At 39.5% G+C, this 15,080-nt stretch overlaps 1 protein-coding gene across 1 annotated transcript in view; it reads right to left on the bottom strand.

The window, feature by feature from the left end:
- UGGT2 (UDP-glucose glycoprotein glucosyltransferase 2) overlaps window positions 1-8,581 on the bottom strand; it is a 186,039-nt gene extending 177,458 nt beyond the window's left edge. The window contains exons 1-2 of the mRNA XM_003409644.4: window positions 8,386-8,581; window positions 5,004-5,086 (exon numbers count right to left, since the gene is read on the bottom strand). Of these exons, the coding sequence (XP_003409692.1) occupies window positions 5,004-5,086; window positions 8,386-8,543 (241 nt within the window). The 5' untranslated portion in view covers window positions 8,544-8,581. The remainder of the gene's footprint in view (window positions 1-5,003; window positions 5,087-8,385) is intronic.
- Window positions 8,582-15,080: the final 6,499 nt, after the last annotated feature.

Raw genomic sequence — 15,080 nt, 5'->3', positions numbered from 1 at the left:
GCACAAGAAAAAACATTCAATATAATTAGCCATTAAGAAAACCAACCCAAACCCACTGCCACCAAGTCAATTCTGGCTCATAGCAACCCACAGGGTTTCCAAGGCTGTAAATCTCTACGGAAGCAGACTGGGCCACCACATCTTTCTCCGACAGAGCAGCTGGTGGTTTTGAACCACCAACCTTCGGGCAAGTGGTCAAGCATTTTAACTATTGTGCCAATTAGCCATTAGGGAAATGCAAATCAAAACCGTAATGAGATACCATCTCACATCCACTAGCATGTTTTTAGGAAAAAAATTAAAAAAAAAGAAAATAACAAGTGTTGGTGAGGATGTACAGAAATTGGAACTATCATCCATTGCTAGTAGGAATGTAAACTGGTGTGACCTCTGTGGAAAATAGTTTGGCAGTTCTTTTGGTTAAACACTGAGTGACCATATGATCCAGAAATTCTGCTACTAGGTATATATATAATCCCAAAGATTTGAAAGCAGGACTCCAACAGATACTTGTATACCAATGTTTACTGCAGCATTTTCCCAACAGCCAAAAGGTGGAAACAACCCAAGTGTCCCTCAACAGATGAATGGATAAACAAAATGGGGTGTGTCTATACACACACACACACACACACACACACAATAGAATATTTTTTAGCCATAAAGGGAACTGAATTCTGATACATGCTATGACATGGGTGAACCTTGAAAATAAGCTCAATAAGTCAGATACAAAAGGACAAATACTGTATAATCCCACTGTTTTAGTTATCTAGTGCTGCTATAATAGAAATACCACAAGTGGATGGCTTTAACAAAGAGAAGTTTATTTCCTCACACTGAAGTAGGCTAAAAGCCCAAATTCAGGGTGTCAGCTCCTGGGGAAGGCTTTCTCTTTCTGTCGGCCTTCTCGTCAACCTTCCCCCAGACTAGGAACTTCTCTGCACAGGGAACTCCGGCCCAAAGGACACACTCTGCTCCTTACACTGCTTTCTTCGTGGTACGAGGTCCCTCATCTCTCTGCTTGCATCTTTGCTTTATATCTCAAGATACTGCCTCAAGACACAATCCAATCTTGTAGGATGAGTCCTGCCTCACTAACATAACTGCTGCCCATCCTCCCTCATTAACATCATAGAGACAGGATTTACAACGTATAGGAAAATCACACAATACCAGGAATCATGGCCCAGCTCAATTAATATGCATATTTTTAGGGGGACATAATTCAATTCATGACACCCACATACATGAAATACCTAGAATAGGTAAATGCACACAAACTCAAGTAGGTCACTGCTTATAAGGGGCTAGGAATAGGGGAGAATGGGAAACTACCGCTAAATGGGTATTGAGTTTCTGTTTGGGGTGATAAAAAGGTTTTGGAAACAAAGTGGCAAAAGGCTGCACAACATTGTGAATAAAATTAATGCTGCTAGATTGTACATTTTAAAATTGTTAAAATGGCAAAATTTATGTTATTTATATCATGCCACAACAAAATTTCAAAAAATAATCAAGATCATGTGAATTTATTCCAGGAATACAAGATAGCTTGATATTTTGAAATCCATTCAATATCATTCATCTTACTGAGAGATCTAAGTAGAAAAAAATTACAGTACCCGTGATGCCGAAATGATCTAAAAAAAGCTCTACTCATTCCTAATAATTTAAAAAATACTCAGTAAAATAAGAATTCATGGTTACTTCCTTAACATGAGAGCATATACAACACGTAATGTAACAAATATGTAGATATATATTACAGGGATGTAGATACCTACCACAGACCAAATGCCAACATTATATGTAATAGAAAAACGGTAGAAGCATTATTGGTCCAGAAGAGAACAATACAGGTTCTTCCTATGAATAACGCTTCTATTTAACATTAAATTAGAGGTATTAGCCCACAAAATTATGAAAGATAGCAATAAAAGGCACAAAAAAGAGAAAGGAAGTGATAAAGCTATTCAACACACAAATTCATAGCCTTTATATATAAAAGCAATGACTAGTTAGGCGATATAACAGGAAACAAAACAACAACAGAAGTATCAAGGAACAAGTCCAACATATAAAAAATGCCAAAACCTGTATGAGTAAAACTTGAAACAGTTCTAAAGCATATGAAAGTTAACTTGAATAGTTATACCATATTCTTGGATGGAAAGACTCATCATCATAAAAACATCAATTATCCTTAAGCTCAGTTGGAAATTTAAAATTATTTTCCATAAAAGTACCAAAAGGTTTTCTTTTTTTTTAAATCAGTTTGCTTGTGGTTTTTTTTGGGGGGGGGCGGGGGCAGACAAGCTGATTATATAAGCTTACCGGAAAATAAACAGAAAAAAATGGGTGGGTGGGGAGAACAATACTGAGGGAGGTGTAGTTCTCTCAGACCTAAAACATGCTATAAGGTCTCTGTCATTAAAAAAGTGTGATATTACAGCTAACATCATACTCAAAAGACAAAGACTGAGAGCTTTCCCCTTAAGATCAGAAACAAGACAAGGACGCGCACTGTCACCACCGTTATTCAAAAGCATTCTGGGAAGTCCTAGCCAAAGCAATTAGGCAAGAAAAAAATAAGTAAATAAAAGGTATCCAAGTCAGAAAAGAGGAGGTAAAACTATCCCTTTTCGTAGATGACATCATCCTATAGATAGAAAAATCCCAGATTCCATAAGAAAGCTAACAGATCTAATGAACGAATTCAGCAAAGTGGCAACACACAAAAATCAGCTGGGATTCTATACACCAGTAACGAGCAAGCTGAAAAGGAAAAATAAGGAAACATTACCGTTTGTAACAGCATCCAAAAGCAAAAAGTACCTAGGAATAAACTTAGGCAGGAAGGTGAAAGACTTGTATGCAGAAAACTATAAATACTTCATAGTTTATAAAGAAAACAAGGAAATCCTGAATAAATGAAAGGAGAAATTCATGTTCACGGATTGGAAGGGTCAATACAGTTAAGATGTCAATACATACACAAAGCAATCTATAAATTCAATGCAATCCCTATCAAAATTCTAACAGCTTTCTTTGCAAAAATGAATAAGCCAATCCTCCAATCTATAAGAAAGAGCAAGGGACCTCAAATAGGTAAAGCAACCTTAAAGAATAAAGTAGGACTCACACTTCCTGACTGCAACATGTACTATAAAGCTACAGTAATCAAAACACCCTGTTACTAGTACAAAAATAAACACACAGAATAACTGAATAGAATTGACAGTCCAGAAATAAATCCAAACATCTATGGCCAAATGGTTTTCGACAAATGTGCTAAGTCCATTCAATGGGGAAAGTGCCTCTTCAATAAATGGTGCTGAGAAAATTGGATTTCCACATGCAGAAGAATGGAACAGGATCCATGCCTCACATCATACACAAAAACCAATTCAAAATGGAAAAGATCTAAACGTGAAAATTAAAACCACAAAATTCTTAGAAGAAAATACAGGGGTGTGGCTGCAAGACATAGTTTTTAAGAATGGATGATTAGATATGACAACAAAAGAATACGCAGCAAAAGACAAATTATGTAACTGGGACCCCATTAAAAATTAAATACTTCGTTCGTCAAAGGACATTATCAACAAAGAGACAACCTATAGATTGGGAGGAAACTTTCAGGAACCATTTATCTGATAAGGGTTTAGTATCTAAATTATATTAAAAAAAAAAAAACTACAACACAACAACAAAAGACAACCCAATCAAAAAAGGGCAAAGGACTTGAATTGACAGTTCACCGCAGAGGATATTCAAATGGCCAACAAGTACATGAAAAGATGCTCAATGTCATTAGCCTTTAGGGGGATGCAAATCAAAACCATAGTTAGATACCACCTCACCCCACTGAAATGGCAATGATCAAAAAAACAGAAAACAATAAGTGTTGAAGAAGGGCGTGGAGAAATCAGAACCCTCATCCATTGTTGGCAGAAATCCAAAATGGTACAGCTGCTGTGGAAAAGTTTGGCAGTTCCTCAAAAGGTTGAACATGGAACTACCATAAAGACCCAACAATCCCAATCCTAGGTATATACCCAAAAGAAGTGAAAGCTGGAACACAAACAGTAACCTGTATGCCAGTGCTCACTGTAGGACTTTTCACAACAGTCAAAAGGTAGAAACAACCTAAGTGTCCATCAATAGATGAACGAACAAAATGTGGTACGTATATACAATGGAATATTATTCAGCCACAAAGAAAAACGAAGTCCTGATACACACCACAACACAGATGAACCTTTAAAACATGATGCGGAGCAAAATATCCTGGTTACAAAAAGCACAAATACTGTATGACCTCTTTTGTATGAAATAAGCAAATATATAGAAACCACAGTTTATTTATTAGTGGTTACCAGGGATGTGAGGGAGGGGAAGTGGGGGAGTTTTTGCTTTGGAGAACTGAGTTTACGTTAACAGTGGCAGAAAATTTAGGAAAAAGATAGGGATCGGGGTTGTGCAACATGAAGAATAATCAGTATCAATGAATTATGCATGTACAAACTGTTGAATTGGCAAGTGTTTTGTTGTGTATATTCGTACCATAATTAAAAAAAAAATCTTTTTAAGAGTGTAAAAGTATTCTGGCCATAAAAATACAATCTTGTTATATGTAAAACTAATACTGTTTCAAGGGAATCCAGGTAAAAAGAAAACCATAATTCAAAAACTTCTGCATCTATTTGGTCACTATATAATACCCAAGCAGTACTAATTATATGAGTTTTCTTACAATAAAGTATAAAAGGCTTAGATTTTTTTAAACATGTTTGGAATAATTTCCATTAAAATATCTTTTCAATTTTAATGTTTAGAGTTATTACCCCCATTAAGTGCTCACACTCAACCCATTATTGGCAAAAACAATAAACATGTCCATTGTATGCACATAAACATACCCTATGTGTATACATAAACATAACCAATGCGTGCACATAAACACATATATTAACAGCTAAAACATGCACATCACCTACCTGTTTGCTTATAAATTGCTAATTCTTGTACAGTTTCCAGAAATTGCCAAAATTTCTCATTACTTTCTTCTGCCATAAATTCACTATTAAAAAAAAAAAGTAATCAGTCAATAGATGGAAATGAAAAATGGTTTAGATACTCTATACTTTAGAATGAAATGATAATTTACAGTAATTTATAATCACTATAGTAATTTATAGTATAATTTATAGTAAAAAACTAATGTCAAATTACCGATTTCCATGTACTATAAAGCAAAAAGAGAACAAACTGATGATTCTTACTTGAACTAGGTAACCTAAATTGCAAGCATACATGTCAGGAGAACGCATGTCGGTATTTTTTTTGGCTCTTTCTCACCATTAACAACAACTAAAAAATGAATCATTTACTGTATTTCTCCATGTGAAACACCACTGAGACGTATAATTTAATGGTAATAAAGAGAGAACATTATATAAACTCTGCTGTTGTTTGGTGCCATCAGATTGGTTCCCACTCATAGTGACGCTATGTGCTAAAAAAACAAAACGCTGCCCGGTCCTGTGCCATCTTCACAATCATTGCTCTTTTGAGCTCGCTGTTGTAGTCACTGTGTCAATCCATCTAGTTGAGGGTTTTCCTCTTTTTTCGCTGACCCTCTACTTTACCAAGCATGATGTTCTTGTCCAGGGACTGACCCCTCCTGACAACATGTCCAAAGTATGTGAGACAAAGTCTCGCCACACTTGCTTCTAAGGAGCATTCTGACTGTATTTCTTCCAAGACAGGTTTGTTCATTCTTTTGGCAGTCCATGGTATATTCAATATCCTTCACCAACGCCGTAATTCAAAAGCTTCACTTCTTCTCGGGTACTCCATCTTCATTGCCCAGCTTTTGAATGCGTGTGAGGTAATTGAAAATACCATGGCTTGGGTTAGGCACACCTTAGTCCTCAAGGTGACATCTTTGCTTTTTAACACTTTGAAGAGGTCTTTAGCAGCAGATTTGCCTAATGCAATGCTTTGTTTGATTACTTGACTACTGCTTCCAGGGGCGTTGATTGTGGATCCAAGTAAAATGAAATTTTTGGCAACTTCAATATTTTTTGTTTACCATGTTGCTTTTTGGTCCAGCTGTGAGAATTTTTGTTTTATGTTCAGGCGTAATTATATGTTATGAAAAAGAAATTCCCAAGAATAATGCCTTAAATCCAAAAAATTGAGTTTGCCAAAAAGAAAGCTATTTTCTTAAGTTCCTATTTCCCAAGCTCCTTCAATCTGTCCAATGCTCAATTCTTCCTCTTCCACACTTACTTCCCTCAACTTCTTTGGTTTTCCTAAAATTTTTATCAGAGAGGAACATAACCAAACTGAAAATGATCAGAATAATGAAATCTAGGGGAAAAAAAACACAGAACAGAGCTATGGCTAAAGAAATTACAGGTTTTTTGCCTGCTACACATACACTGAAGAAATGGATTTATTTCTGAAGGATAGACCCAGGACCGGTATGTACAAGGGCCAGTGAGAAAGATTTTAGTTTGTATAATAAATATCTGCTAACAACTTAAACACTGAGTTATCCAAACAGAGACTAGATTGCACAGATCAGGTTACTATAGAGATAATTCTGATAGTGGTTGGAAGTGTACACTAGGTTATAGAAAGTCACTGCCATTGAAATCGGCATTTCTTGAGCACCAATTTTTACATACTATGCTTTGAGGGAAACAAATATGAATGAAAAAAAACCCAGATAAGCAAAGACTATCTCATTTTGAGATCCTTAATTACATCTGCAAAGGTCTTTTTTTCCAAATAAGATCACATTAACAGATTCCAGAGGTTAGGATGTGGACATATCTTTTCAGGTTGTTGCTGTTAGGTGCCCTGGAGTTGTTCCCAATTCACAGCGACCCTATGTACAACAGAACGAAATAAAGTGCAGTCCTGCGCCATCCTCATGATCTTTTCAGGTAGCCACCATTAAACCCATCACAAGTGAACCAAAACCAAAACAAACCCTTTGCTAGCCAGTCGATTCCAACTCATGGTGACCCTTTATGACAAAGTAGAACTGCCTCATCTTTCTACCACAGAGCGGTTTGAACTTCCAACCTTTCAGTTAGCAGCCGAGCTGCTTAAACACTGCACCACCAGGGCTGCTGTACAAGTGAAAACCCACTGCCATTGGTAAATTAGACTGGGGCTGCACCGTCGGGGCCTTACGGAACATCCTACAGGAGTCCCAGTTCCAACACTCTTGAGGCAAGTAGAAACCCGACTGCAACTACAGGTAGTAGACTGGAAGAAGTTAAGACTAAACTAATTCGGGACTAAGAATGGAAACAGGTTCATGCAAGCTCTCTGAGAATCTGGGGAAAAGATAAGTAGAGGGAGGGAGTACATTTTACCTAGAATCGTTTATTAAATATAATTTTTTAGTAGTACTGGGTATGCAATGTAACCTAGGAGATGGAGTCTCTTTTTAGGACCACAAACTGCTGCTTTGGTGAATTTACAAAACAGCTGGTGTTAAAACCGTGGCTGTTAACCAAAAGGTGGGCAGTTCGAATCCACCAGCCTCTCCTTGGAAACCCTATGGGGCAGTTCTACATTGCCCTGTAAGGTCGCTGTGGGTCGGAATTGACTCAACAGCTACGGGTTTTGATTTTTTTTTTTTTAACTACTGGAATATTAAAGGGCAAAATTCAACAGCTCCAAGTCTGTTCCGCACAGTAAGCGATACCTCTTGAACTAAGTCCACTGGAAGAGATTCGGGAAAAAAGTAGTAACTTGTGGGGCGCTGCCTCCTCTATGGCAAGCCTGGGAACTGCCAGAATGTGACCCTTAGGAAACCAGGTGTCCTTCCCTGTGGACACACCTGGCTTCTGCCTCCGTGTGTCCAGAGCAGGGGAACTGGGGGGCTGTGGAGGGAGCCCCGCAGTGAACAGCAGGGAGCGGAGGCTGGGACACACTGGGGACAGCAACTGGCAAGCTGGGCTTCCGACCCTCAGGCCAACGCCGCTGTCCCGGTGTTAATTTCTCCCTCAGTGGGACTGCCGAACATCAGCTGAAGTGCTTGCATTAAAAGCCACACTCCACCTCCCCCTTTTTTCTTCATGTCATAAATGCTAATGAAACTAGGGCACCGAAATTGGAAAAAAAAAAACTCGGTGAGCTGGAGTTGCCACGCTCAGTACAAACTGAAGGGGAAAGTTGTCGCAAGAGGGTGCTGCCAAGTGAACCCGAAGCCGCGGACGGGTAAGAGGACCGGCGGGGATGCTCGGCGGCCACTAGCGAGGGCGGCTGGAGACGCGGTCAGGTCAGGCCGAGAGCAGGGGGTCTGGGCAGAGCCAGGGTCCCAGCGCGCCCACACCCCGCCCGGCCCACACCCACCTCGCCTCCAGGAGCAACGGGGTCTCGGGCCACTTAGCGGCCAAGCGGGCCGTCACCGCCTTGGACGCGGAGGCCGTCGTGGCGCCGAGAAGCGAGAGCCACAGTGGCATGGAACCTAGGAGCAGCTGCACGACGCAGAGAGTCCTCCCTGCCGCCATAGCGCAGAGACGAAAGCACGAGCCCCTCAAACCCGGGTGTCCGAAGTCGCCACGCTACAGCCGGCCGCTCCCGCCGCGAGGCCGCCCACTTCCGGTGGAGGGAGCTCCAGTCCGTTACTCGGCGCCCGGCTCCCGGCGTGCGGCCCTGGGCGCATGCGTGGCCCGCTCCGGCGCCCGGTGGGGAGCGCCCCGGGGGACGACTCGGGGGCGTGCTGGGCGGCAGTCGCCGGGCTCGGAGCCACGTCGGAGCCGGCCTGAGAAAAAGCTTGAGCCGGTCCGCGACGGAGACCTCGGGTTATCGGACAGAGCGCGTGTGACACGTGCGAAGAGCGAGCTCTCACAGCCTGACTGAGATTGCTGCCCACTAAGGCTGACTGGAAATGCCAAATCTGTGGGGACCTCTGGAAGTTACCTAAACATGTCACTCCCCTTTTTTATTTTCCCAGTCTGTACTCTTGTGGTGTAGTGGTTAAGAGCTACGGCTGTTAACCATAAACGTTGGCAGTTCGAATCCGCCAGGTGCTCCTTGGAAACTCTATGGGGCAGTTCTACTCCGTCCTATAGGGTCGCTATGAGTCGGAATCGACTTGATGGCCGTGGGTTTGGTTTTTGGTTTTGGATACCCTTCTTTGGAACCCTGGTGCACCGTAGTTAAGAACTATAGCTGCTAAGCAAAAGGTCCGTAGTTCGAATCCACCAGCAGCTCCTTGGAAACCTTATGGAGCAGTTCTACTCTGTCCTATGGGGTCGCATTCTGACTAGATGGCAATGAGTTTTTGGAGTGTGTGTGTGTTTTTTAATACCCTTCCTTAGACCTAGCGTGGAAATAACACCTACAAAAGTTAAAGTGCTCCTCTCACGACGTTGCTTAGTGGTTCTCAAACTGCATCGTCTGTCAGAGTCACCTGGGGGGCCCGATGCCCAGCCTACACATGACATACCAGTTAGAATCTCTGGGAGTAAAAGCCAGACATCAATATTATTTAAACCCCACAAGTGATTCCTGTGTGCAATTATGTCTGAAAAACAGTGATTTAGAAGATTTTAACAAGTATTATCACCTGGAAGGATTGTTAAAAGAGTGCTGGGCCCACCCTAGAGTTTCTGCCTCAGTAGGTCTGGGATCAAAACAAAAGAAAAAAACTAGTTACCGTTGAGTTGCTTCCCAAGTTACAGTAACCCCATGTTTGTCAGAGTGGAACTGTGCTCTCTAGGGCTTTTAGTGTCTGAATTTTTGGAGCTAGGTTGCCAGACCTTTCATCTGAGGTGCCTCTGGATGGACCAAACTTCCAGCCTTTCCATTAGCAGTCAAGCACCTTCATTGTCTGCACCACCCAGGGGCTTTAGTTGTGGAAGGGGTCCTGAGAATTTGATCTCATTTTTTTTTTTACCAAGTTCCCAGGTGATACTGATACTGCTGCCTGGGAACCACACAGCCTTTCTACTCAAAAGTGTGGTCCACAGACCAGCAGCATTGGCATCACCTGCTAACTGCTTGGAAGCACAGAACCTCAGGTTTCACCCCAGAACCGCTAAATCAGAATCTCCAGTTTAACTACAGGAACCTCAGGTGACTCTTATGCACATTAAAGACTGAGAAGTACTGGTTTAGAGGATGGTAGGTGAAAGTGCTCAGAAAAGGGCCAATAAGTGATAGTTGTTTTTGTCTTTATCAGCCAAAATAACAGTCATGATTGAGGCTGGATTCCAAGGACTGTCTGACCCCAAAGCACATGTATTTACTATATCAGGCTCAAAGTCAAAAACTTTGCAACACAGTTAACAGATTTTCCAGTCCCTATGACTCATCAAATCAAAATTTTCAGTTTTATTTAACTGGGCAGAGGTGGGGCCTCAAGATTCTGAATTCTAGTCAGGAATTAAGAAGCCATGGTGGCACACAGTGGTTAAAGCCATCAACTGCTGTTGGAAGGGTCAGCTGTTTGAAACCACCAGCCACTCCATGGGAGAAAGATGTGGCAGTCTGCTTCCACAGATATTCACAGCCTTGAAAACTCTATGGGGTTGACTCAACAGTAGTGGGTTACGAAAAAAAAAAAAAAAAAAAAAAAACCTGCTGCCATCGAGTTGATTGCAACTCATAGCTATCCTATAGGACAGAGTAGAACTGCCCCAAAGTGTTTCCAAGGAGCACCTGGTGGATTCGAACTGTCCACCTCTTGGTTAGCAGCCGTAGCACTTAACCACTACCCACCAGGGTTTCCATTAGTGGATTAGTCAGGAATTATTCTTTTTCTATTCAGAAGAGAGTAATTTTACAGTAAAAAAGTGTATGGTAAAGAGAAGCCCCATCTGGAAAATAGGGAATCCACTGGTCCACCACCCCTCCCCACCTTATTCCAGTTTCAGTAGGGAAACTGGATCTCTGGAAATTCCCTAAACATGCCACTCCCCTTTTTCGTTTTATTTGCTTAGTCTAGGTTATACCCTTCCTTAGAAAACCTTGCTCTGGAAATTCTGCTCAAACTTGTTTCATTTCCTAACTTTGGCTTTCATTTTCTGATTTGCGTTATTTAATGAACTATTCCTTCTTTGAATCGCCATAAGCTCTTTACAGTCATCTAGCATTTAAATTCTCATTTTAGGAATTTGAATATAGCACTTACTTATTTCTTCTGCTAAAAATGGTATATTCCCAAAAGGCTTATGCCTTATTCATTTTTGGTATCCCTTACAGTACCTAGGGAAACCCTGGTGGTGCAGTGGTTAAGAGCTATGGCTGCTAACCAAAAGGTCAGCAGTTTGAATCCCCCAGGTGCTCCTTGGAAACCCTATAGGGCAGTTCTACTGTGTCCTATAGGGTGGCTATGAGTTGGAATTGACTTGTGGGCAATGGGTTTCGTTTTGGTTTTTTGACAGTACCTAGCACAAATACTTAGCATCTTATTGGGGCTCATTGAAGGGTCCTCATTTTATGGATAGGTAGACAGAAGGGTAAGAAAGTTGAGTGAAGAGGCTACATTTCTATCCACAGAGCATGACAGAAGAATATATTATGAATCTTTCATAAATATTTATTTAAATTAATTCCCCATTTCCACTTATTTGTGGATTAAATTTTGACATTGTGAAATGAAGGAAATAAAATATTGATGGGAATGTCTCAAATGTCAGCTTATCTAATGAGTTGCAGATCTTTAAGAAATGATTTGTTGTATAAAAAGTCACATAAAATATACCATTAAATAAATATAGCACTAAAACATATATTAATATACATTCCAGTATATTTCAGTTCAGAATAGAGGTGATACATTTCTTTTTGAAGACGATGAAATTACTTGAGTCCAGGGCCATTTTTTAAATACATCATTGTTATCATTTTTGTTTACATAGTATTTGCCTAGAAATTTAGGTTGTTTTGAAACATTCCTAAAAAGTGATCATTCCTGAGCTTAGTTCGTTTGCTACAGAAGGGTAGAACTGAATGACATTTAAGATCTCTTCTAGGGCTCACCATCACCATCTATATATAAGTCTATGTACACATAAACCCAGTGCTGTCGAGTTGGTTCTGACTCATAGCGACCCTATATGACAGAGTAGAACTGCCCCATAGAGTTTCCAAGGAGCGCCTGGCGGATTCGAACTGCTGACCTCTTGGTTAGCAGCCATAGCACTTAACCACTACGCCACCAGGGTTTCCAGTGTACATAAAGAAATACTAAAATACCAGAAGATTGAGTAACTCAGTAAAGGTCACTTAAATCAGTGGCGTAGCAAGGTAGTCTAACATCAATTATCAATAACCTTTGGCACAGGTTGGCTATGAACTGCAGGTACTTCAGAAACAATTATATTTTAATTTTTTTTTTTAGCAAAAGCTAATTCAAAATTATTCACTCAGGATGATATGAACGAAAATTGATGAGGATAGTAGCTTTCATTGTATGTGGAAAAAGTGATTAATGAGTGCTTTATAATAAGAATCTTGTGTTTAATAGCATAAATCATCTTGAATTTTTTTAGGAACAGCATGAACTATATGTATTTAATGAAAATAGTGGTGCGAGGTGAGGATAAAGTTACTGCCAAATTATCATGTTATATAATGAAGCTTTAATTTTCTCAGCCTGAATACAGTCCCACAGCTGAAATAGCTTTTTAAAATATTACTCTGTAGGTCTTCCGGATTCCTCTTGCTATAAGAAAAATATTCTCATTTTTTATTTGAATTTCTTAAATATATAAAAGTATCTTACTTATCATCCCAGTTGGGAAGAATGTATAGACATATAATTTATTATATTTCAACTTCCCTAGGAAAGAATGTCTGTACATATAATTTATACTATTTCAACTCCCCAGGCAAGATTAGACCAAAATCATAATCAAATGAGTAATGATTTCGCTTTCTTTTTTTTTAATTGTCAGCAAGGCTGATTTTTAAAAGTTTGCATATTTTATTTAGAATAGATTACAATTGCTCCGTAAATGTCTAACTCCTGATATGTTTAAGGCAGTTTACCATGGTGATTTTCAAATGCTAAGTTATGCAAAAAGCATAATGATCTTTAAATTAATCCTTTGAGATGATATAAAAACTTAAAATTCACTATAATAATAGCCTTGTATACTTAAATACATAGTATTTTATAATTATATGCTTATTCAAAGGTTGCTAAATCTCTATTCCGTTGCTTCTATGTTTTATTTCTTCAGCAAAACGTACGATCAAAACATGCTGGTTAAAGATGATGAAACATAGATTCTACTTTTATGTCTTCTAATAGAGAAGCTGTACAGATTCTTTCGTTCCCTAGGGAAGTATCTGAAAAGTACTGAAATGATTATTAACAACAAAAATAAGTATTTACAGAGCAACTACTTTGCGTTTATAGTATGAAACATGGTCTCAAACCCTAAGTGACTTTGTAGTTTAGTTGAGAAGGTAGTGCAGTACGTAAATAAATCATAGTAAGTTTTATGTGACAAGATCTAAAGGACTGGCTCGTTACAATAAATAAAACAGAATTAAAAGAAAGGCAGTTCTAAGAAAGGCCTCACTGAATCCATGGTTTATCTGGACGTTGAAGGATGTATAGGACTTAGATGACTTAGAAAAGTGGAGCACTAGGAGGATTTTCCTGATGGAAAATTCTAGGAAGAAAGAATTATATTGTCATCAAGATTATCTGTTAAAACACAGAACTAAGACCTTTATTTCTGGCACCAGAGGGGACTAGATGTTCAGAGAAACTCTGTTAGTACAGCACGCCAACAACTGTGTATACTGCTTAAAATTTTTTTTTTTTTTTTTTTAACGCTGGCTGAGCCTTAGCCACTTGGGAAGTTGGATCAATCACCTACCACATAAAAATCCTACAATTTATTTTTTGGGTAAACTAGAAAAAAAAAGAAAGGAAGAGCTGCCATGTAAGAAGGAGACAGTAGACATATATACCTGTGTCACCTTTTGCTTTGGGAATCAGAAAAGAAAAGATCTCTGGAAATTCCTAGCCTAGGGTCTCCAGCCACATAGATTTGGAACCATTATTCACATACTTGTGTGGCATGAAAATCTCCCAGCATGTAAGGACATTTCAGTCAAATTATTAGCTGACTACTAAGTTAACTGTGATGGTTAAGAGTGTGTGTTTATTTGGCTGGCACACAATTTTCAGTGGTTTGGCAGCTATGTAATGATGCAGTTTGACTGTTCTGGAATGATGCGGTTTGGCAGTTGGGAGATGATGTAGGTTGGCAGTTATGTAATAATGTAATTACCCTCCATTTTGTGATATAATATAATCACCTCTGTGATGTGATCAGAGAATGAATTATAAGCGGAGTTTCCTCCGGGGTGTGGCCTGCATCCAGTATATATGGACGTTCTGACAAAGCTCACTGGCTTTTGCTTACTCTGGATCTTGCATCCGCCTCGTCATCATCTGACCTCTAATTCTTAGGACTTGAGCCAGCAGTCTGCTGTATTGCCTGCCAATATTGGGATTCATTGGCCTCTGCAACCTGTGAGCCAGCAGCCTACCATCTTACCTGCCAATCTTGGGTTCATCACCCCCTGCAACTACGTGAATCAGGAGAACCCAGCCTAAGACATTAACCAAATAACAGACCTCCATGGCCACACACAACAAAGAAACAAACTTTAAACATTAGTTCATAAAACTCACTGAATGAACAAAGAACAACTACAAGAACAAGAAAAAATCCTGGATTTCCAGTTTTGCCACATTTTGTTGTTTGAAATATTGACTTTCCAACAAGAAATTATGAGCCATGCAAAGAAATAAGAAAATATGGCCCATACACAGGGAAAAAAGCAATCAATAGAAACTATCTCTGAGAGGCCCAGATGTTGTACTTTACTAGGTGGTCTTAAAATTAGCTATTTTAAATGCCTTTAAAAACTAAAGGAAACCATGTCTAAAAATAAAAGGAAACCACAAGAACAATAGCTCACCAAATAGAGAATATCAATAAAGAGATAAAAATTACATAAAGGAATTACATAATTACTTTCTGGAATTAAAAGGTGTAATAACTGAAATGAAA

Source organism: Loxodonta africana, chromosome 17 (assembly GCF_030014295.1).
Source record: "Loxodonta africana isolate mLoxAfr1 chromosome 17, mLoxAfr1.hap2, whole genome shotgun sequence".
In the NCBI taxonomy this organism is placed as follows: domain Eukaryota; kingdom Metazoa; phylum Chordata; class Mammalia; order Proboscidea; family Elephantidae; genus Loxodonta; species Loxodonta africana.
This window is presented reverse-complemented; position numbering and strand designations above follow the sequence as displayed.